This window comes from Tyto alba, unplaced genomic scaffold, assembly GCF_018691265.1.
Source record: "Tyto alba isolate M040663 unplaced genomic scaffold, T.alba_DEE_v4.0 Super-Scaffold_7, whole genome shotgun sequence".
NCBI lineage: Eukaryota > Metazoa > Chordata > Aves > Strigiformes > Tytonidae > Tyto > Tyto alba.
Window position 1 is genome coordinate 42,094,920 of NW_024881328.1, and position 20,768 is coordinate 42,115,687.

Genomic DNA, 20,768 nt, shown 5'->3' on the forward strand with positions numbered 1-20,768 from the left:
TCCAGCCCTGGGGACATGGCCTGTCCACTGCTGGCATGGTGCTACGGCGGTGACAGAAGCCTCCCTGCCATCTCCTCTGCCTGCAGGACTTCCTTACCATCCCTGCGGCTGCAGGGGAGCCCACAGCTATGGAGTCGGGGGGTTAAAATGGGTTATTAACTTCCCTCTCGCAGCCATAACTTGGAGGATACGGCTGGAGGGTTTCAGAGAGGCACAGCTCATAAAATCAAGCCGGTGTGGCATGGAGCTGCTGGATGCTGACCCGAGGCACTCAGTCCTGAGGCAGCTCCTCTGCCCGCAGCGCAAGCAGGAGTGCCCAGACCAGCAGCAACCTCCCCCCCGCCCAAGCACCATTCACAACCCCTTTCCCCACCACGTGAGGGGACAATCCTGCAGGTTTAGCATCTTTAGTATGGGGATCCGAGTAGCACAACACCACCACCAATTTCTTTTTTTAGCCCCGGGAGTAAGAAAAACGCTGGTGACCTTCTTTTACACCTGTGGAAAAGAAGTCTGGGGGCATCTGATGTGATGGGACTGGGGTTACGCAGAAGCCAGTGGCAAAGACTAAAGAACTGCATCGAGACCCAGCTTTGTGTCCTGCTCTCTTTCCAGCAGCACAATACAGACTTGAAAGCAATGCCAGGTGGGATCAGGAGCTTTGGGTGCATGCATCTTTGCAGACATCAACTCTTGGGAATCCTCCAGCCCCAGCAGATCACAAGAATATTCGTAAGCTGACAGTAGCCTGCTCCAGCTGCAAAGTTGGGGTGCCGTTGGTTTAAAATACTAAAAATATTACTAAATAATAATAATATAATGTTGATGAAGAGTTGGGTGAGATGATCTCCCTTCCCCAGTGTCTGCAAGCAGGCTGTCATCCCTTTCTCCCGTGGCCATGGGCTCAGCAGCACTTCTCACAACCTCCCCTTCTGCTGCAGGATTTTTGCAAGCCGTAAGATGTCATTAGTCGAGGCTGTCAGGGAAGGGGTCATTAGGCACACGGGATTATTTCTGGTCACCTGTCAGCTGGGTATAGCTCTAGCACGAACACCTGGGGGATTTATCGGCTTCATAACTCACCTTCCACCAGTATTTTAATGTAGTTGCTGGAGAGTTGCTCTTTTTTTGCAAGCTTTCCTCCCTTAAATCTCACTCAAATATCTGAGGGAAGCAAACATAAGATAAGCTGAAATAAACAGAATGGTTTATTAGAGCAAATATTCCCAGGCTGGGCTCTCCATATTACCTAGTCATCATGAACTATCCTCAATAAGAATATGCTTGTGCTGAAATGTCTCAATTTCACCCTACTAAGCAAGAGCTACCTTTTTTTCTGCATGATATGTGTGTAAAGTGCCTCGTGTCCTGCAGACCTGACTCACAGCAGCGGCCTTTTGCTGCTCAGACAAAAGGTACATGCGCTTTGGGGTAATTCATGTTGAAGAACCTCTAGGATGGAGCCGACTGAATGAAAACAAAGCAAATGGGGTCCAAGTTTAAATCAGCGTGGGATTTTTTTTTTTTTTTTTTAAATTCTTGTAATGGTTTAGAGTCCATTTTAAAGAGATGGTCACCCTCACTCAAACTTCAACCAGAAGTACCTTGTGCTGTGCAGAGAAAGCTCTTTGCATTACCCCATGCATCAAGGATTCGGCATCCTAGGTACTGTATTAACCAAGATGATCCTTTTAAAGATACTTGCTTGGGAGGCAAATCCCATTCGAAATAAACCAGAGGGATTTAGCTTAACAAGGAAAACCAGGGAAAGAGGGGAGAAGGACCTGTGTAGCTGAGACACCAAGAGGCAAGGCAGAGGGACAACCTGCAGAAGAGGGGCCGCAGAGTTCTTGGGGTGAAGGAGACATCGTGAAGGTATGTGCGTGAAAATGTGGGATGTGCCAGGCCGGTGGAAGGGTGTGTGAAGCACCCTTGTCCATGACAGCAAGTGGCAATCGCTCAGCAACCCTCCCTTGGTGGCCTTCAGAGAGGGTATGTCAGGACTTGCAGAGAAGCAGCGGAGGGCACGGGGCAAGCTGGTAGCTCATCTCTTATTTTTTTCTGTCCCAACCCCATCTCCTCCTGCTCCCAGCTGGACCCCAGCCCCAGCCCATTCTCTTCTTGCTTTTTCTGCCTATCAAAAGGTTGCAGGGCCTTCCTCACCCGCTCCTAGCTCGTGCTTGTGGAGATCTGATGCAGCGGACAGCCCAACTGCTTCCTCGCTGTTTTTTCTCCCGGCTGGTCCCACGCAGGGGCAGCACCCTTGGGCATTGCCTGGTGGCCTGGGCTCCACAGGCCACGAGGGTCCCCAAACACTGTGCTGGGGAGACCACGGCTCCAGCATCACTCGCCGTTTCGCCGAGCTGCCTGCTTGGGGAAGAGGGTATGGCAGCACAAATCACGGCCAGCGTGCTGCTTCAGGGCACCGCAAGGTCAGCAAGCTCCTTGTGCAACGTTTTCATGACAACTGGACTAAAAGACGCAAAAAGCCCCACTGACAAAAGCGCTCGCCGGCCAGGAGGAGAAGCTGTGTGGCTTGAAGGAGGATGTCTGTCCTTGCAGCGCGAGGCACAAGGAGCTTTGCTTGCAAGAAGACAAAACACCCGCCCCTTCCCGCAAGCCAGAGGCTTTGGCAGTAAAATAAACGGAGACATCCCATCTTATCCCCCTCCCTGCTCACAGGGCTGGGGGTAGATCCTGTTGCACAGTCACAGCCTCTCAAAACCTACAGCCCAAACGCTTCTGGCTGTTTCTCTTCCTCCACGTCAGGGACAGGGATGGTTCCCCCCCCATTATACCAGGAGGAGAAAAGCCCCCCTAGCTCCATGCAGGACAAAGCAGGTGCCCAAGGGACCCAAGTCCGGGCTCCCTGGGGCACAGATAAACTCGTACAGGGACACGACACCAGGGTGCCCAACTCCATGCCAGCAAGAAAACCCCCATAAACCGGCTCCCGCCAGGTGAGGTTGGTGAGGACGAGTCCCTTCGCATCAAGGAGGGTGCAAGCAGTGCAGCATCCTCTCCTGAGCTTCCAGATCCGTGAAACACAGGCCAGGAGAAACACAGGACGTCCTGCACGCTGCCTGGAAAAACGGGGCCGGAGGCGCAACGGGAAGTGATGGTCAGAAGCACCTTCAGGAGCACGGCACGCTGTCCGCCGTGTCACCCGTGGGGCAGAGAGACAGGAACCCGTCGGGGATGCTCTGTGCGAGGAAGGAAGCCCGCGGGGGACTGCACCTTTCAGCGCCTCTCCGCACGGCCACGGGGCAGCTGAGCACTCAGCAACTCGCTCCTTGAATGCTCCAGATCACCGTCCAGCTCGGCTCCAAGTGGTTGCTGGGCATGCACCTACAGCCTTGATAGGAGCTCAGTAACTGCATCACTGGATAAGCCTTTAGGTTCGTTTTGAGGTCCTGCAACCCTTTAGAGCCCCACGGCCCTGATGCTGCAGAGCAGATGGCGTGTCCTCTCACCCAGGCGTTGGGCACCCTGGAAACCAGGGGGGCCACCTGGGATGCAGAGAGGCAAACCTCGAGCAGGCCAAGTGCTCACGAGCCCTGCCAAATCACGCTTGCACGGGTTGGGCTCATCGTTACCTCTCTGGCTGCCATGTCATCATTTTCAAAAAGAAAAAAAAAAAAAAAACAAAAAAAAACACAAAACCACACAAAGTCATTTACCGCCCAGCTCCAGCTCTCCTCTCCGAAATGTCACCCTGTTTCCTGTGTCAGCAGCCACCCAGGAGCAGAGGCAGCCTCCAGCGCTGCAGCATCCTGTTCTCAGCTGCCCTCCTGGTGCATTAACCCCTGCAGACCTGGCTCTCTGCTACCCCAACACCTTGCCCGAGGCCGTGCATTTAAAAAAAAAGCCACACCGAGGGTGATCGCCTCCTTCGCATAGATTTAAAATGAAAAAAAAAGCGCGGTGACTACCCACAGCAAACAGTACTCTCCCCTTTCACACACAGCAGCAGAGATGCAGAGAAATTAAGCGTCCTGCCCAAGAGCTCAGATGTCATTAACCACAAAATTATCTGCGTTCCCCACGTCCTAGAGGGACAGGCTGCAGAGGGCTGCCATGCCACAGACCCACGCCAGCCTCAGCAGGTCACATCTCTGTCCCCATGCCCTCGCCTCCTCTCCCTGGGGAGGCAGGAGCAACCTCCTTCATAACGTGCAATGAGAACCAACTGTAAAATGCAGCATCAATATTAAGAAATAAGCAGAACACCACTTTTTTTTTTTATCAGGCCCTTTCATTGTATAAATAATTTATTTCAGTTCACAGCATTATGTCTGCATCTTTTTTTTAAAAAAAAAAAAAAGAAGAAAAGACAGGAGGAACAGAGACTGACGGACAATGGTGAGGGTAGGACACGGGCAGTAGGATATCCAACACTGATGGGAACATTGCAAAGGTACCTGGGGAAATGAGACTGGTACCTTGTGACAGCTGCTAAAGAAAAAAAAAAAAAAAAAAAAAAGGTCATTCAAACATATTTAGAGAAGACGCACAACCTTGGAAAAAGCCCAGCTCGTTTTCAGAGTAACAATCCAGGCAGTTTCCCTGAACAGCTGTTTTGCTGAGGCATCTCTCCTTCTAGCCCACCGTAGGCGACGCACATCTTCATACAGGCAAAATCAGCGTACAGTTGTGAAACGTTACAGAAATACCACGGAAGCCATTAGCTACTAATTGGAAAAATCTTTTTAATTATTGCAGAAAACAGAGTCGGTGGGAATGGCACCGCCACAGCATCCCACCTGGCTCAGCTGAACCTTCAAGCGTGCTCTGCTGAAAACCAGCCAGTTCTCCAAGGGGGGATGCTCAGCTGAGCTGGGTGTAACAAACTCCCAGGAAGGACCGAGCTCCGTAAATTCATGCCACTGGGCTTTCCATGGCAGCATTTGCTAAACCAAGACCTACGTCTCAACAGCAAGGAGGCAAAGCCCACAGCTAATAGCCTGCACGTGGCATTTTCACCTGATCGCTTCCGAGCTGGTGGGGAAAACGTAGCTTTAAGTTTTATATTTCGCCTCTAAAATCGGTCACTCTCCAAAAATGGGTTAATGCACATGGCTTCTGTGGCATCAAAAAATAATTTTTTTTTTTTTTTTGTTTCTCCTCTCTGGACAGCAAGTACCAAAGTGTTGGAGGTGAAGACAAAGCAAAGAAAACCCAAGGAAGCGGGAACAGAGCCACCTGAACTGATGGGACCAGCCCACTCACTCAGCGCACACGTCAGGACTCGTGTTGGGAACTCAAATCCCGCAAGAAGAGAAAATACTACTTGGCTGCAACATTTGTTTCCTAACCAAAAAAAAAAAAAAAAAAAAACAAAACGCTATTTGGAAGGTGCCGTGCTCATCGCTGCAAGGGGAGAATCAACTCCCTGAAACCCAAAGGGCATTTTTCTTTTGTCTGCTTGGTGGTTTCTCCTTGGCTGCTCTGGGAAGGGGTTTTCGAACAGGAAGGCTGGTGTAAAAATCAACCAGAAAATCCTGCCAGACCGTGCGGCTCCAAACTCGGGATACCTGGCCCCTGAGGGTTGCCCGCTTCTGCTCGGTGGGCAGCGTGGAAAGCCAAGCCCCTGGTTTTCTCCTCCAGAGAGCTGGGTCCCAGGCCAACACAGAGAAAGCAAACGGTCCCCAGTTCCATCCAGGTACCAAAACGTTCACCTGCAGAAGGAGGCGGCGAGGCCCCTGCCCCTGCCCCGGGCGCTCGGCAAGCAGAGGCAGCCCACACGGCTACCGCTGGCAGCAAGGGGCTCTCCGCTTCGAATAGGGTTTAAATCTTTATAAAAAACTAACACCCCCCCGCTAGGTAACCCACTCCCCGCCCCCCCCATCCCCACCCTCCTCCCCAATGTCTCTTCACACCCTGCCATTTTCCCAGTGCTGCCAAGTCCCTTTCCAGCAGAGATTTTGCAAGCTCTGGCCACCTCGGCCAGCAGTGCCAGCAGCTGTCCATCCGCCCTGCCCTGCCGTGACCCCCCCCCTCCAAAACCCCACATTTAGCCCTGACCTCCTGCACCGACTGCGGAGCAGCACGGTGACCAGTACCATGAAGCTTGCCTTTTTTTTTTTTTTTTTTTTTAATTTATTTATTTTAATTTAAATAACCCCCCTAGTTAGGATCACCCCAGCTAGAGCAGATTAGCACCTTGGAGCACATCTCTCTGCCTGGGCACAATAAAGACCTGCTCGGGGCTTTGCTTCAGAAGATGACACAATTAATTAAGCCTTTGAGAAAGGGGGAGGCTCCTGGACATCCCCCCCAACACTTCCAGCAGTGTTCACTCAAAACCTTTTGCCTTTTTTTTTTTTTTTTTTTTTTTTTTTTTTTCTTAAAGCAAACTGCTTAAAGCTCAGCACCCCCGGCGCCGCAGCCTTCCACACACACACACACCCCCCTCCCCCGGGCTCAAGGCTGCCTGTCCTTGCTCTGCACCCATCCGCCCCCCAAAACACCAGATGGGGGGGGGGGGGAGGGGGATGTCCTTTACCCATCACCCACACCCCCCCCCCTCTTTTTACACCCCTCCCCACTGACAAACGAGGGGGAGGGATGCGGGCAAGAATCGGGGCGCAGCTGGAAGCCCCCCTCACTGCTGACCTTCCCGAACCTAGGCGCTGCCTTCACCCCCCCACACACCACCACCCCCCCATAGCATCCATCCCTCCCCCCCCCCGCCCCCCGGCCTCCTCCCACCCCAAAATGCACACGTTAAAGATCCAGAAGCACGCTGGGCTTCTCTCAAATGCACTTCAACAGGGTCCTGCCCTGTTCGCCCCCGGCACACAAAAGCTCGGTGGCCCCCAAGGACGGAGCGGGGGGGGGGGGAGATGGGGGGGGGTTTCACCCCGTCAGCACGTCTCCAGCCCGGCCCGGGGGTCCCCCACCCCCACCCCGAGCTCCGGATGCGGCCCGTGGGTGCACGGTGGTCCACGGAAAGGGGCGGTGGGGAGAGGGGGGAAGATCCCGGCTTTCGCCCGCAACCGGGATTTGAGTTTGGCTGGCAGGAGCGGCTTTGTTATCACCACTATTGTCTTTTCGTTTGGAAAGGAGAAGGGGGCAGGGGTTAAAAAAAAAAAAAAAAAATAAAAAGAGGGAAAAAAAAAATAATATTAACGATTAGAACAAAAAGGATCGCTTTGGTTGTCTCTCCCCCTCGGTTCCTTTGTCTGCTTCCCCATCCCTGCCTGCGTCTGCGGGGCTTCTACCGCTTCTTCTTCTGCTTGAGGGACTTCCTCCGCTTCAGGATCATCTCGTAGAGCTTGTCCATGCCCTCCGTGAGCCCCTCGCCGATGATGGCGCAGGCGGGCTGGATGTGGTAGGTGGTGGAAGGGGTCAGCTCATGGAGGGCCAGCTGCTTCTCGATCTCGGCCACCGGCAGGGATTTGGGCAGGTCCTGCTTGTTGGCGATGACCAGCAGCGGGGTGCCCTGGTTCTCGGCGAACTTGGTCACCTTGTGCAGCTCCGTTTTGGCCTCCTCCAGCCGGTCCACGTCCACCGAGTCCACCACGTAGATGATGCCATCGGTGCAGCGGCTGTAGGACTTCCAGAGCGGGCGCAGCTTCTCCTGCCCACCCACATCCCAAAAGTGGCAGCTGATGCCTTTGGCCGTCCCGTTGCTCAGCCGGATCTTCTCCGTGTTGAAACCGATGGTGGGCACCGTGTTGACGAACTCGTTGAACTTCAACCGGTAAAGCACCGTGGTCTTCCCCGCCGAGTCCAGGCCCAGCATGACGATGTGCAGGGACTGGAAGGCGGAGATGTTGGAGGAGATGTTCCCCATGGCCACGGCTCCCGGCCGCCCTTCACAGCCCCGCGCCCATCCCCGCGCCGCCGGGCCCGCAGGGGCAGGGGCGCGGCTCGGCGGGAAGCTGAGCGGGGCGCGGAGCGGGGCGCGGAGTGGGCAGCGCGGCTCCACGCCGCGGTAGCGCTGGGGGACTGCCGGCCTCCGCCCCGCCCGGGAGGAGGGGCCGCGCCGCCGCCTTCCGCCTGACAACCCCCCTCCCAAATCCGCCCCCACCCGGACCTGCCTGCACCGCCTCCTGCCCGTCCCCCCTCCTGCCCGTCCCCCCCTCCTGCCTGCACCGCCTGCCCGTCCCCCCCTCCTGCCCGTCCCTGCTCCTGCCCGTCCCCCCCTCCTGCCCGTCCCTGCTCCTGCCTGCACCGCCTCCTGCCCGATCCCCCCCCCGTCCCTGCTCCTGCCCGTCCCCCCCCGCCCGTCCCCGCTCCTGCCTGCACCCCCTCCTGCCCGACCCCCCCCCGCCCGTCCCCCCCCTCCTGCCCGTCTCTGCTCCTGCCTGCACCGCCTGCCCGTCCCCCCTCCTCCGAGCCCGTCCCTGCTTCTGCCTGTCCCTGCTCCTGCCCGGTCCCCCCTCCTGCCCGTCCCCGCTCCTGCCTGCACCGCCTCCTGCCCGACCCCCCCCAGCCCGTCCCCCCCCTCCTGCCCGTCCCTGCTCCTGCCCGTCCCCCTTCCTGCCCGCCCCCCCCTCCTGCCCGTTCCTGCTCCTGCCTGCACCGCCTCCTGCCCGACCCCCCCCAGCCCGTCCCCCCCCCCACCCATGCCTGCTCCTGCCCGTCCCTGCTCCTGCCCATCCCCCCTTCCTGCCCGTCCCCCCCCTCCTGCCCGTCCCCCCTCCTGCCCGTCCCCCCCTCCTGCCTGCACCGCCTGCCCGTCCCCCCCTCCTGCCCGTCCCTGCTCCTGCCCGTCCCCCCCTCCTGCCCGTCCCTGCTCCTGCCTGCACCGCCTCCTGCCCGACCCCCCCCCCCCCGTCCCTGCTCCTGCCCGTCCCCCCCCGCCCGTCCCCGCTCCTGCCTGCACCCCCTCCTGCCCGACCCCCCCCCGCCCGTCCCCCCCCTCCTGCCCGTCTCTGCTCCTGCCTGCACCGCCTGCCCGTCCCCCCTCCTCCGAGCCCGTCCCTGCTCCTGCCCGGTCCCCCCTCCTGCCCGTCCCCGCTCCTGCCTGCACCGCCTCCTGCCCGACCCCCCCCGCCCGTGTCCCCCCCTCCTGCCCGTCCCCCCCCCCTCCTGCCCGTCCCTGCTCCTGCCCGTCCCCCTTCCTGCCCGTCCCCCCCTCCTGCCCGTCCCTGCTCCTGCCTGCACCGCCTCCTGCCCGACCCCCCCCAGCCCGTCCCCCCCCCCTCCTGCCCATGCCTGCTCCTGCCCGTCCCTGCTCCTGCCCGTCCCCCCTTCCTCCCCGTCCCCCCTTCCTGCCCGTCCCCCCCCCTCCTGCCCGCCCCCCCTCCTGCCCGTCCCTGCTCCTGCCTGCACCGCCTGCCCGTCCCCCCTCCTGCGAGCCCGTCCCTGCTTCTGCCCTCACCGCCTCCTGCCCTCACCGCCTTGCCCGCGTCCCCTCCTGCCTGCACCTCTGCCTGCCCGTCCCCCTCTCCTACCCTCCCCACCTCCTGCCCGTCCCTGCTTCTGCCCGTCCCTGCTCCTGCTCGCAGTGCTGCCGGCCCGTCCCCCCTCCTGCCTGCACCCCCTCCTGCCCATCCCTGCTCCTGCCAGACCCCCCCCCCCGCCCTCACCGCCTCCTGCCCGTCCCTGCTCCTGCCTGCACTGCCTGCCCATCGTCCCTGCTTCTGTCCTCATCGTCTGCTGCTCCTGCCTGCCTGCCGTCCCCCCCTCCTGCCCTCACCCCCTCCTGCCCATCCCTGCTCCTGCCTGCACCCCCTCCTGCCTGCACCCCCTCCTGCCCGCACCCCCTCCTGCCCATCCCTGCTCCTGCCCGTTCCCCCCCCTCCTGTCCTCACCGCCTCCTGCCTGTCCCTGCTCCTGCCCGCACCACCGGGGTGTGTGTGGGTGTGGGTGTGGGTGTGTGGGTGTGTGTGTGTGTGTGTGTGTGTCTGGCCGCGCTGCACCCACATTGCACGGGGATAGACTAGGGGGGGCTCCCTGGGTGAGGAGGGGGCGTCCTCCTGGGAATGAGTGGTTCCCCCTCCGCCAGCCTGTGCTTGAAGCTTGGGTGTCCCTATGCTCTTCATCGCCACCGACCACAGAAATCATAAAATTAAAATTAAAAATATATATATAAAAATAAACAAACTAACAAACAAACAAAAAAAAAAAAAAAACAAACAACACAAACCCCCCTAAAAATAGCACCAAGCCGAGGCATTATTCATTGCACATGGAGGGACCTTCTGCTGCATCCCTGGCTGAGGGAACTGGGGGGTGCCGGGGGTGCAGCGGTGGCTGAGGCACAGCTCCGCGGGGACGGCTGGCGCTGGCGACGAGCTGAGCCCGGAAAGCGGGAGCGGGATGTTCTCCTCCTGGAGAGGCAGAGCCTTGGCCCGTGCTGGGAGCTCGGGGGTCGCCACCCCCCAGTATGGTGCTGGGACACGGAGCCCCCCCCGGGGCTGCCCCAGTCTCCAGTGCTCATCTCCGCTGTTGATGCTTTTTGCCTCTCAGACTTCATAAATGCTGTGCGTGCCCTCAGCCCACGTTAAAGCCCCCGAGGGTCCCCAGGGCCAGCACGGTTCACTGTCCCAAGCCGTGGAGCTGCTGACCCAGCTACTCCTCCTGGAAGCCCCAGCGTGGGGCCAGGGGAAGCCACCTCTGCTGCATGCTCTGGGGATGGCCTGCCCCGCTCTTTGCCATCGCATTTATTTCTGATACTGCTCCCGAGCCAAAGAGCAGCAGCAGGGCTGTTCCTACAATATCGCCCATCCCCTCTTTTCCAGCATTTGTAAAATAAATATCAGCTGTATCTGACAGCTTAACTAGAAAGCCCCGGAGAAAGAAGTGTATTGCAGAAGACAGATACTGCTTTTAATTTAAGATGCTTTCACTATGCAGCGTGCAGTGAGGATTGTCAGGCTGGAGTGGGATCATTTCTCACATTTGTATCTCATCCCAAGGATGCGTGTTGCGGCTTTGCATGGAGATAACTCTACCTGCTAACACGTGCCATCATTAAAAATACAGGCAGGTCGCTGTGACTGTCTCCGGAGGTGACACGGGGCGCAGTTTTGATGGAAATCACCATGTGGTGACAGGGTGAAAAGTGCAGGGAGCTCCGTCCCCCCCAGCATGCAGCTGGGAGAAACGCTTCTTGGCACGTGCGAGATGGCTTTGCCTCCGTGCTCTGAACAGCCGTTCAAAAAGCAAAGTGCAGGCATTGTCCGGGCTGGAAAATGAAAATGTTTTGTGCCCTGGGGTCACACTGACCAGCTGGCCTTTGAGCCAGTATGAGTTCGGCTTTTCTCTGCAGTAAAGGTAATGAGAGCAAGTGGGAAAAGCTGGGGGTGATCACCTGACTCCAGGAGCTGGAGCATTAAAGAAAAAAAAAAAAAATGCCAGAAGTAGAATAGGTTCATATCTGTGAGCGGTGTCACCAGCAGATCCAGCACTACTCTCATCAATTCTGCCTGAATCGCTCCAGCAAAAGCTTTCTTAAACGCTGCTATGAAGGATAATGCCAAGGCAAGTGCAACCTTGCCTGAGCCTGGAATTAGTGGCCAATCTGTGTGCAATTGGTTTGTGTTTTAGCAGTGAGCTTGTGCTGGGATCCGGGATGCAGGAGATGCTGTTTCAGCCTGGGGAAATCCCCCTCTCCCCTCCATCACTTCTAACCCTCTCCCTCCCTCCTCCTTCATCCCCAGTGCTGAAGACAGTTTTGGGCCTCAAGTCTCAAGCAAGAAAAGGCTTCCTTTTAAAAATATGCCACCAAAATTTCTTTCCCCACAACAGCCCAAGTCCAAAGGATAGACTTCCCTCCTCTGCACCCCTCCCTTTTTCACCCCAGCATTGATTGTAAGTTATACGTAAAGGCGATATTAGATAGACAGGCTGATCAAACCTAGGGGATGTTGTAAAAAACGGCCTTATATCAGATGATCCCAAGGGGACGGAGATAAACAGGAGCGTTGCAATGCTGAATTATGCTGCAACTAATGCCAGCTATCCATAAATAAGCTGTTAAGACCTCCACTGAATATTAAGCGCAGAAATAATAGTGTTAATTGCAGCTGAGAGGAGTCTGCCAAGTCCATTCAGTGGCAAATTTAGGCAGAGGAAACCTATCTTTTCCCCAAGCCCCCTCACTCCTCTGCTTTTTCTTCCCGACACCCTCACCCCTTTCCATCACCTCAAGGTTAAGCAGCCAAGGTTAAAGCCAGCATTAGCATCTAAATGTGTGCCTGAGTGTCTGACAAAGGGACCGCTTGATGGTCCCCAACATTTTGCTCTAGCAGCAAGAAGACTGTTGCTGCCATAGTAACTGTTTTCAGACATGGCAATTATTTCTTCCCAGCTCCCCCCTCCCCATCCCATCTCCCTTCCCCCAGCTCATCTTGCGCTTTCAAAGTTTGTTTTTTTTTGTTTTTTTTTGTTTTTTTTTTTTTGTGTTTTTTTTTTTTGGGGGTGAAACACAGAGGGCGGGGGCCCGCGCAGATCCACGGGTGCCCTGCCCTGAGACAACGGTGGGATGCTTCCCCCGCTTCCACAGCCCACTCGCGGCTTATCTGTAATAGTGACTTTCAATCTGCATCCAACTGGCCCTCTAGCACCCAGGCAAAGCAAAACCTTGGAGCAGCAGCTTTTGCAAACAAGTTTCTGGCAAATCTGGTGACTGGGAAGTGGGGGGGGGAAATTTGTTTGCAGGGAGCATCCCAAATCCTGGAGCACGCAGGAACCTCTCTCCCTCCCCTGCCCCTTGTTTCTGAATAGCATCGCTTGTCTTGGTCCACTCCCTTTTGTTGCTGCATTAAAAGCAGAGACACCAGCCCAAACAGATTTAACAGGCGAGCGCTGTAATTAGGGCTGCCCCTGTTCTTGGGGATGCTGAGGCTAATTAAGAACATCCCCGTGACTAATGCCTGGGGTGCAGGAATGGTGGGAAGGCTGTGCTGAGAGCCAGACCTGCGGCAACCACCTCCCCAATAGCTGATGGTGGGACAAGGCACGGGACCGACGTCTCCAGCCGCCTTAGTGGGGGCTGCTCCCCAATTCTGCCAGGGGTTTTGTGGGTGATCATTGCCCCAGCAGCGGCTTTCCTGGGCCCGCGTGAACTGGGAGAGGCAGCACTGGCTGATAAGGTGTAGGAAAGTCTCATCCCTGTTTGCCAGTCCTGACGGTGGGGGGAAAGCCCTTGGGGAGGCTTTTTTGGGGGTCAGCATCCTTTTCTTGTGCCACTGTCCATCATGCCTTCATCCACTCTCTTTCTTTCCAAGGACCTTCCAGCCCACTCACTGGATAATGAGGCCAGGTAATGCAGGATCATTAAGGGCTGAATAACCTGTGAGTCCCACAGGAGCCTTTTGGATATTAACTCAGAGGGAAAAGAGCATCATGGATTTAATGGGACTCCTTCCTCCTGGGAAAGGCAGCATTTTATTCTGCAGGGCAGCAGAATCAGGGTGGTACTGAAAGGGTTCATGGGGGAGAGCAAAGGGGCACAGGGGAATAATGAGAGAGAGGCAGATACTGAATATTTCACACTAGATTATCCCTCTGAGCGCTCAATTCACACGTCTGCTACCAGTTCCTGGAGCAGTTTCTGGAGACAGACTCACTTGGGTGTTTTTCTGTGCTTTGTCTCACCCGCTGATGTTCAACCCTGAGCTGGGAGGGTCTGTGTCCCATGGAGCAGGGCCCTCCACCCCTGCCTGCTCCTGCCCCTTTGCGCAGGGAGCCACTTGGGGCAAGGGCCATGGAGGTCTTGTGGCTCAGAGATGTCCCCAGGAGCTGCTGGGTGGATGGAGGATGGAAGGATGTGTGGAGGGAGGGGTGGAGGGATGGATAAAAGCAGCATCATAGTGGTGAAATGACAGAATCCACAGAACTCCTAATGCAGGAGTGAGAAATAATCCGTTCATCTGCAGCACCGCAGCTCAGCTCCGATGTGTCACCTCAGATGCCTCCACAGGCCAAGCAAAGTCCTTCAAGGACCAGCTGAAAGCTGACTTCACGGCCTCATCCCCAGGAAATGCTAAAACATCCACAAACTGAGGAAGAACAAAATCTTCCTCAACCTTATCAAGGCAGCACAAAATCCGTCTAGCCCAGCATGGTGTCTGTAAGCAGCCTGGATTGGAGGCAGTCAAAGAACAAGACCAGGGCAAATGTGGTTTAGAATTTTTGGTGGGTTTTTTTCCTGCATGAGTACAAACTCACTACGAAGCTTTACAATTTTTTAGCCTTCTCTGCATCCTGGGACAGAATGCCACAGCTTACTGATTTTTGCTGGATAAAGAGGAATCTCCTTGGTGTGAAACTGCCTGGGAAATGATCTGTGCAAACTCACACGGACCAAATACAGCCCTGCAGGTTAAAGTAAGGCAGGCACAAAGGTTTTTTGGTGGGTTAGGCTGAGATTTTCACCAAAAATTACTCTTTTTGTGCTATGGTGTGTTGCAATCCTCACTCTGCCTGTTACTTCCTACCCCCCCACACCCCCCCCAGTCCATGAAACTCAGCAGGAGGAACAAAACACCTGCCTGACTTCAGTAGGCAGAGACAAAAGAAGCAAGCTCTCTGCCTTTGTTCCCGCGAATTGCTGAGATGACAGACGTCATTTTTGCACTGCGGGTGCTTTGTCCCACCCCTGTGGCTTAGGGCACCGAGAGGGGACACGGGGCTGTCTCACACCAGATCAAGAGAAACAGCACTTATATTCCTCCCTTAGCTCTGGTTTGGATGTCCTAACTGACTGCTTGGATGCTTGGAAAAAAATCCTGCGTGCGGAGAGTGAGGAAAGTCCTATTTTGATCATTTTAGGGGCTGAGGTTTCAGCAGCCTTAGGGTTTATCTGCTGCACCTGGGACTCCATGCACCTAAATTGCCCTCTGCCCTCAGATGGGTTCAAGGCCAGGTTGGACTGGGCTTTGAGCAATCTGGTCTAGTGGAAGGTGTCCCTGCCCGTGGGGGGGGGGGGGGCGATGGACCTGGGTGATCTTTAAGGTCCCTTCCAACACAAACCAGCCTGTGATTGATTCTACGACATTGCTAGCAGGGGTCCTTCACTGGTCCTTCATCTCTGAGCACCTCCTGGTCCCCAGGGCCATGGCTGCTGGCCAAAGCAGAGCTACTCCTTCTTGCAGAAAGGGACGAAATCCCTGGGGAAGCCCAAGCTGAAGCCGGGACACTCACCCGTGGGGACCCCAGAGGAATAGAGATATTATTTGGGAACAGATACTCCATCCCCTTATCTCTGCTTCACCAAGGACACATCTAGGGGTAGGTGAGATGCCTCCTGGGCTGAGGGCAAGGGAGGAGCAACCCTTTACTCCCAGCTGGATAAACCATGATACCAGACCTCCAACACACTTTGCACAAGCAGTGCCTAGAGGGGAATAACATCTCACCCCTCCCTGGCTTCCAGCTGGGTAAATAACTGCTCTGAACAACTGCTTTTGTGCTCACAAGCATCCTGGGGCAAGAGAAGAGACTGAAACCCTGCTGGTTTCATTACCCCAGGACATGGCATTGGTTTGGGATACAAAGCACAGCTCTCTTTGGTGCAGTTAGGTGAAAACTGGGAGGGGGGGAGGAAAGTACTTGTCCCCACCTGGACCTGTCCCTGGGAGGATGTCTTGTGCTGGGGTACACACTGAACACCCCTGTGACTGGTCAGAGGCCTTGAGGGATTCATTTGAAGTGGTGTAAACCCACAGGGTGGCAGTCTGGAAACTCAAAGGAAGGCTAAACCACTTCCAGATAGGAGGAAGGATGCTTGTCCAGGAGGGTTGAGCTCACACAGGTATGATGTACAGCGTGGTTCAGGTTTGTCTGCAGACCCACGGTCACACATCCAGTCCTCATTCCTGTCCCAAATAATGCTGGGTCTCAGCCAGTTCCTACTCTGGCAAAATTCCTGCCCTAGGCTGCAGGCAGTTTTGCCTGGGGAAAGAGTCAGAGATGCAGATTTCCACCTATAATTTTTCTGTCACGCTCTCTCTCAAGAAAAAAAAAAAAATGGTGGATTAGCCTTGCTGCCAGTGATAAGCAGCAGGCTCAGAAAAACCCTCAATTTCCCAGCACCCATTCCCAGGGCAGTAAATCTTGGAGCCTACCAAGCTGCAAGCGCGGCAAAAAGAGTGAAAGCCCAGGACTGGTGGAGATTTAGGGCTCATGAATCACCCAGTGCTACCCAGCAGCACGCCAGCATCTCAAATTACCTCCTCGGCTGATTTGCACCACAAATATCTGCTTAGCCCCCCAAAATGTCAGAGCACTTTATTTGTTGCCTGTCCTATTTTTTTTTTTTTTTTAATTTTCCTTTCCTTAAAGGAGCTGCTCCATGGCCAGAGGGGAAAATCCTGCTCTGAGCTGATTTACCTGTGTTTAGCCAGGTGTACTGTTGTTTACAGCTGCTTTAGTCAGCTGGAGCCTGATTTAGAGAAAAAAATGTACCAGGATCATGTAGGAGGTCAACTCCTGGCTTCTAATCCACACCTGACTAATGCATATCAGCCTCCCCTTCCAGGCAACCCCAACCCCCCCCCCCCCCCCCCCCCTTTAAAAACAGCTTAAATAAACCAAAGCCTGAAGCCTGGAAGGATGAGGCTAGTCCGGGGCTGGCTGGCAGGGGATGGGGAGCAGAAGTGTAACTGCAACGTTGATTAGTGCCTCTGTCACGGTAAGATGTGCCCGAGCCTCTGGGCCCTCAGGATTTACTGCTCTGCTTGGCATCTTCCAGGCACAGCAATGCCCCGCCGATGCGATTTCACATCGTGCTGGATGTTACCTGCCTGCCGACCCAAGAGGCAGCTCGATGCAGCGAAGCTGTAATTCAATCAAGTGGGGTCTGGGCCACGTAACCAAGTGTAGAAATGGGGCTGGAGCTGCGTGTTCACATCACCAGGCTGGAATTACAGCCCAAGTAATGCTTATCAGCCGCCGGGTGATTTCTCACAGGGGGATGCTCCCCCCGGGGAAGGAAGCCAGGTCAGTCGGGAGATGAGCACGAAGAACAGATCAACCTTGAGAAGGTCACCATAGGGGGAAGACATCCAGTCTGGGGTTTTGTGGTCAAACCGTGAGAGGTCCATGCTGATGCTTGTGAGATTCAGTAGCCAGAGGCTGGGAGAAACCCTGTGGCTCAGAGCTGTGGGTGCCAAGGGCTGGTGCTGCTGCTGTCCTGGTCCTGGCTGCACAATTGTGCCCCGGCCAGTACTTCTGTTTGCTGGGCTGGTGAAGGAATTTGAGCTAAAAGCTGCCCTCTTTTGGCTTTTTATATTTACTAACCTCAATTCCTCATTAAGAGCTGGGGCAGGAATTTCTGAAGGCATCCAGGATAGCCAGCACTTCATCACCCTGATGCCAGGCGAGGGTCGGGCATGGGATCTGCCATCAGGTGAACAAGGAAGCATCTTCCCCTGCTTGCTCTTCACAGGTGGAGCCTGCTGATACAGAAAGATGAAGCCCAGGCCAGTTCAGAGGGCCTTTGTGGCAGAGATCAAGCTGGATCATCACCTCCATCCCGGAGTTGGTGCTCAGCCACCAAACCATCCTGCCCCGGGGCTCAGGCTCCAGCTGAGCCAGGATCAGCGCACAGCCTGGCTGCGAAACAGCATGTGGCATCTGTTATCTGCTTTTCCCTTCCTGAGGTCATCTAAAATAGGTGGTCTTGGAGGGATAACCTACCCCTGGGCAAACTCCTTTAACCGCAGGGTTTCAGATTGCTTTTTCCCTAGTGCTGTGTCATCTCTGAAGGAGGGTGACAGCCCCTGGGGTGCGTGCTTGTGCTTACTGGCAAGTGAAAGGCTTGCACATCAATAGCCCTCCTTTCAATCGATGCCTCCACTGCGTGAATTCTCCATTGGGATGCTCTTCCAGTTGCCAGGTAGGCAGCAGCAGTGGGTACCTGGGTGACAGTCACAGTGCTGGCATCTTGCTGTCCCTGCTATAGACGCAGCAGCAGAGCCAAGGAGTGACTCCTCTGTCTACACAGCGCTGAGAAGGAGCCCTAAATGATACCAAATAAACACCCCGTGGCACAGAAGCATCCCCCTGTACGGCTTGGCAGTGGAGCCAAAACCAGTCCAAGGGGGTCAGAGCCAAAAGGACCTCACAGAGGTGCTGGTGAAGAGGGGCGGCTGCAGGTGGCATTGGCCTCCATCCCGCTTTTCAGAAAACCAAAGCCAATAAAATAAAAGCAATCTGATTTAACCAGCCCGGGAAGGTTCAGCAAGACTGTCAAAAGCTGTTTTCTAGGGCCACCTGGTGATGGCCTGGAGAGAAGCCTTGCTTTTGGATTTTGGGGGCCGAAAAGGAGCCCCTCACAGCTGGTGGCTGTAGGGGATGTGCCTTGGCAAAGTGCTGCCCCTTCCCTTCCCATCAGATTTCGAGTCTAATCCAAGCATACATCGTTGCATCAGGAAGCATGTGTTTCCATGCTCTACCCGTTTAATGTGTAGTTTGGGTCCCGGATGCTTTTATGCAGGCGTTCAGTGGATAAAAACAAAAAGCCCGTGTGCAAAAATGAAAAAGCAAAGTGATGTGAGTTGACCCACAGGGAGTTTTGTTGCTGCTGAGAAAGGCAGCAGCTTTCTCACCCTAAGAGGAATTGGCCTGTGGGGCTCCCTAGTAGCCACAACTAGGGTATAAATCAGCAAGGATCTGAGCAGTAAAGAGCAAAGAAGGACCCACATGTGCTGCGCAGGGGAAAGGAGGTGATCTGTCTTGTCCCATGAGAGCAAGCAACCACCCTGGCAGCACCCAGAGCACCCAAACCACCTCCTTAAGCTTTGTCAGCTCCTCCTGCAGCCAGCAGGCAGCCTTTCCCCACCTGCAGCTTTGCCCGCCTCGCACCCAATCCCGGTTGTATCTCCCCATGGCATTTGCACATTTTTGCTGCTGCAAAGCTTGTCCTGTTCCCATCGGTCCCTAGCCCACCTTGGCTGTCCCCGGGCATGAAGAGCTGGCCGGGTGGGCTATGCCACGCGTTCTTGGAGTTGCTCTCTGCAGCACCCCGGGGAAGCTGATGACCTCTCAGCTTCCCTGTATTGCTCCCGGTTATTCTTCTGCTTAACTCCGTGCAGCCAAGGGGAGGGAGGGACTGAACCCACTGCACCCAGTAAGGTTCCCACTGGTGTGGGAGCAACGGACCCACTGGCGCTGGGTCTCTATCAGTCGAGGTTGTGGGGAGACACCAGGAGGCTGTTACTTGGGGCTGACGGCCTCTCTGCAAGCAGGGATCAACCCAGCCCAGGCTTTTGAGAAGGGAAACGGGTGAAACACCCAACAGCATGCTCCTCAGAGAGTGGGCTTCTTCACTTCAAGCACCCCCCGAGTCCTCACAGCAACTTCACAGCCTCACAACGCTGGGCAGCAGAAGGGTTATTTGCATTTATAGAGCCTGATTTGTAAAGGCTGAGGCAAAAAAAAAAAAAAAAAAAAACCAAACAAAAAACCCAAACAACTCCAAACCAACCCCACACCCTGTGCAACTGTAGAGCTGCCTACGATCGCTGCAATTCCACCTCGGTGGGACTCTTGCTCTTGTGCTCTTGTGTCACTAGGGGGAAGCGTTTGACTGCTGGATGGAGCTGGTGCTCTCAGGGTCCCCGCTGTCCCCGCCCGGGTGGTGGCATCCCCCCGGCTCCCTTCCCGCAGAGCCCCCACGGCCGGGCTCACTGGGACATGAAGGGCATGGCCAACCCCAAATGTCCCGGCCATCAGGCACTTTCCTGGCTCAGACTGCAGTTTCATTCGAGGGGCCAATCCTGGATCACACCCTGTTTCAAAATCTTTATTAACGATCTGGATGATGGGGAAGAATGTGCCCCCCAGCAAATTTGCGGGTGACGCCAAACTGGGATGAGTGGCTGATACACCAGAGGGTCGTGCCGTTGTCCAGAGGGACCTCAACAAGCTGGAGAAATGGGCTGGCAGGAACCTCATGAAACCCAACGAGGAGGAGTGCAACGTCCTACCCCTGAGGAGGAGCAGCCCCAGGCACCAGGGTGTGCTGGGGATCACCCAGATAGAAAGCGGCCTCGCAGAAAGTCTTTCTGGGGGTCCTGGTGGGCACCAAATCCGACATCAGGCAGCAATGTGGCCTTGCTGCAAAGACAGCAAACGGTATCCTGGGCTGGCTTAGGTAAAGTATTGCTGGTGGATGAAGGGAGGTGATTCCTCCCCTCTGCTCAACACTGGTGAGGCCACCCCTGGAGCGCTGGGTCCAGTTCTGGGCTCCTCAATACAGGTGAGACATGGACTTACTGGAGAGAGTTCAATGAAGGACCACAAAGACGAGGAAGGGGCTGGAGCATGTTTGCTATGAGGAAAGTCTGAGAGAGCTGGGGCTGTTCATCCTGGAGGAGAGAAGGCTCGGGGGGGATCTTATTAATGTCTGGAAATACCAGCAGAGAGGGTGCAAAGAGGGTGGAGCCAGGCTCTTTTCGGTGGTGCCCAGGACAAGGGGCACAAACCAAAACACAGGAGGTTCCCTCCGAACCCCGGGAAATGCTTTCTCACCGTGAGGGTGACCGAGCGCTGGCAGAGGTTGCCCAGGGAGGTTGTGGAGTCTCCATCCTTGGAGATATTTAAAACCCATCTGGACGCAGTCCCGGTCAACTGGCTGTAGGTGACCCAGCTTGAGCAGGGGGCTTGGACCAGATGACCTCTGCAGGTCCCTTCCAACCTCAGCCAGCCTGTGCTCCCGTGATTTCTGCGTGGCTTCCATCACCCCAGCGTGGTTCAGCAGAGGCAACATCAGCCATGGGCCAGCCTGCATCTCTGCTGCTCTTCCTGCAGCTTGAGACCCATTCCCAACAAACATCCCTGACCCTAAGTGGGTTAAAAATAGTTCA

At 55.5% G+C, this 20,768-nt stretch overlaps 1 protein-coding gene across 2 annotated transcripts; it reads right to left on the reverse strand.

Annotated features, from left to right (window-relative positions):
- Window positions 1–4,689: 4,689 nt before the first annotated feature.
- On the reverse strand, window positions 4,690–7,955 carry ARL4C (ADP ribosylation factor like GTPase 4C). Of its 2 annotated transcripts, XM_042784329.1 has the most exons (2): window positions 7,229–7,955; window positions 4,690–7,059 (listed from the first exon to the last, which is right to left on the reverse strand). In XM_042784329.1, exons 1-2 carry the CDS (start codon window positions 7,796–7,798, stop codon window positions 6,859–6,861), a joined length of 771 nt encoding a protein of 256 aa, XP_042640263.1. In that variant the 5' UTR covers window positions 7,799–7,955; the 3' UTR covers window positions 4,690–6,858. The 2 variants fall into 2 exon arrangements, with proteins under 2 accessions (XP_042640263.1, XP_032863292.1); XM_033007401.2 differs by having other exon boundaries at window positions 4,690–7,954.
- Between the last annotated feature and the right edge of the window lie 12,813 nt (window positions 7,956–20,768).

Excerpts from the sequence above, each read along its gene's own strand:
- ARL4C (XM_042784329.1), bottom strand. The coding sequence starts at position 7,798 with ATGGGGAACATCTCCTCCAACATCTCCGCCTTCCAGTCCCTGCACATC. Across the intron at positions 7,060-7,228 it reads AGTCCCTCAAGCAGAAGAAG|AAACGAAAAGACAATAGTGG; the intron begins AAGCGGTAGAAG and ends CTTCTCCTTTCC.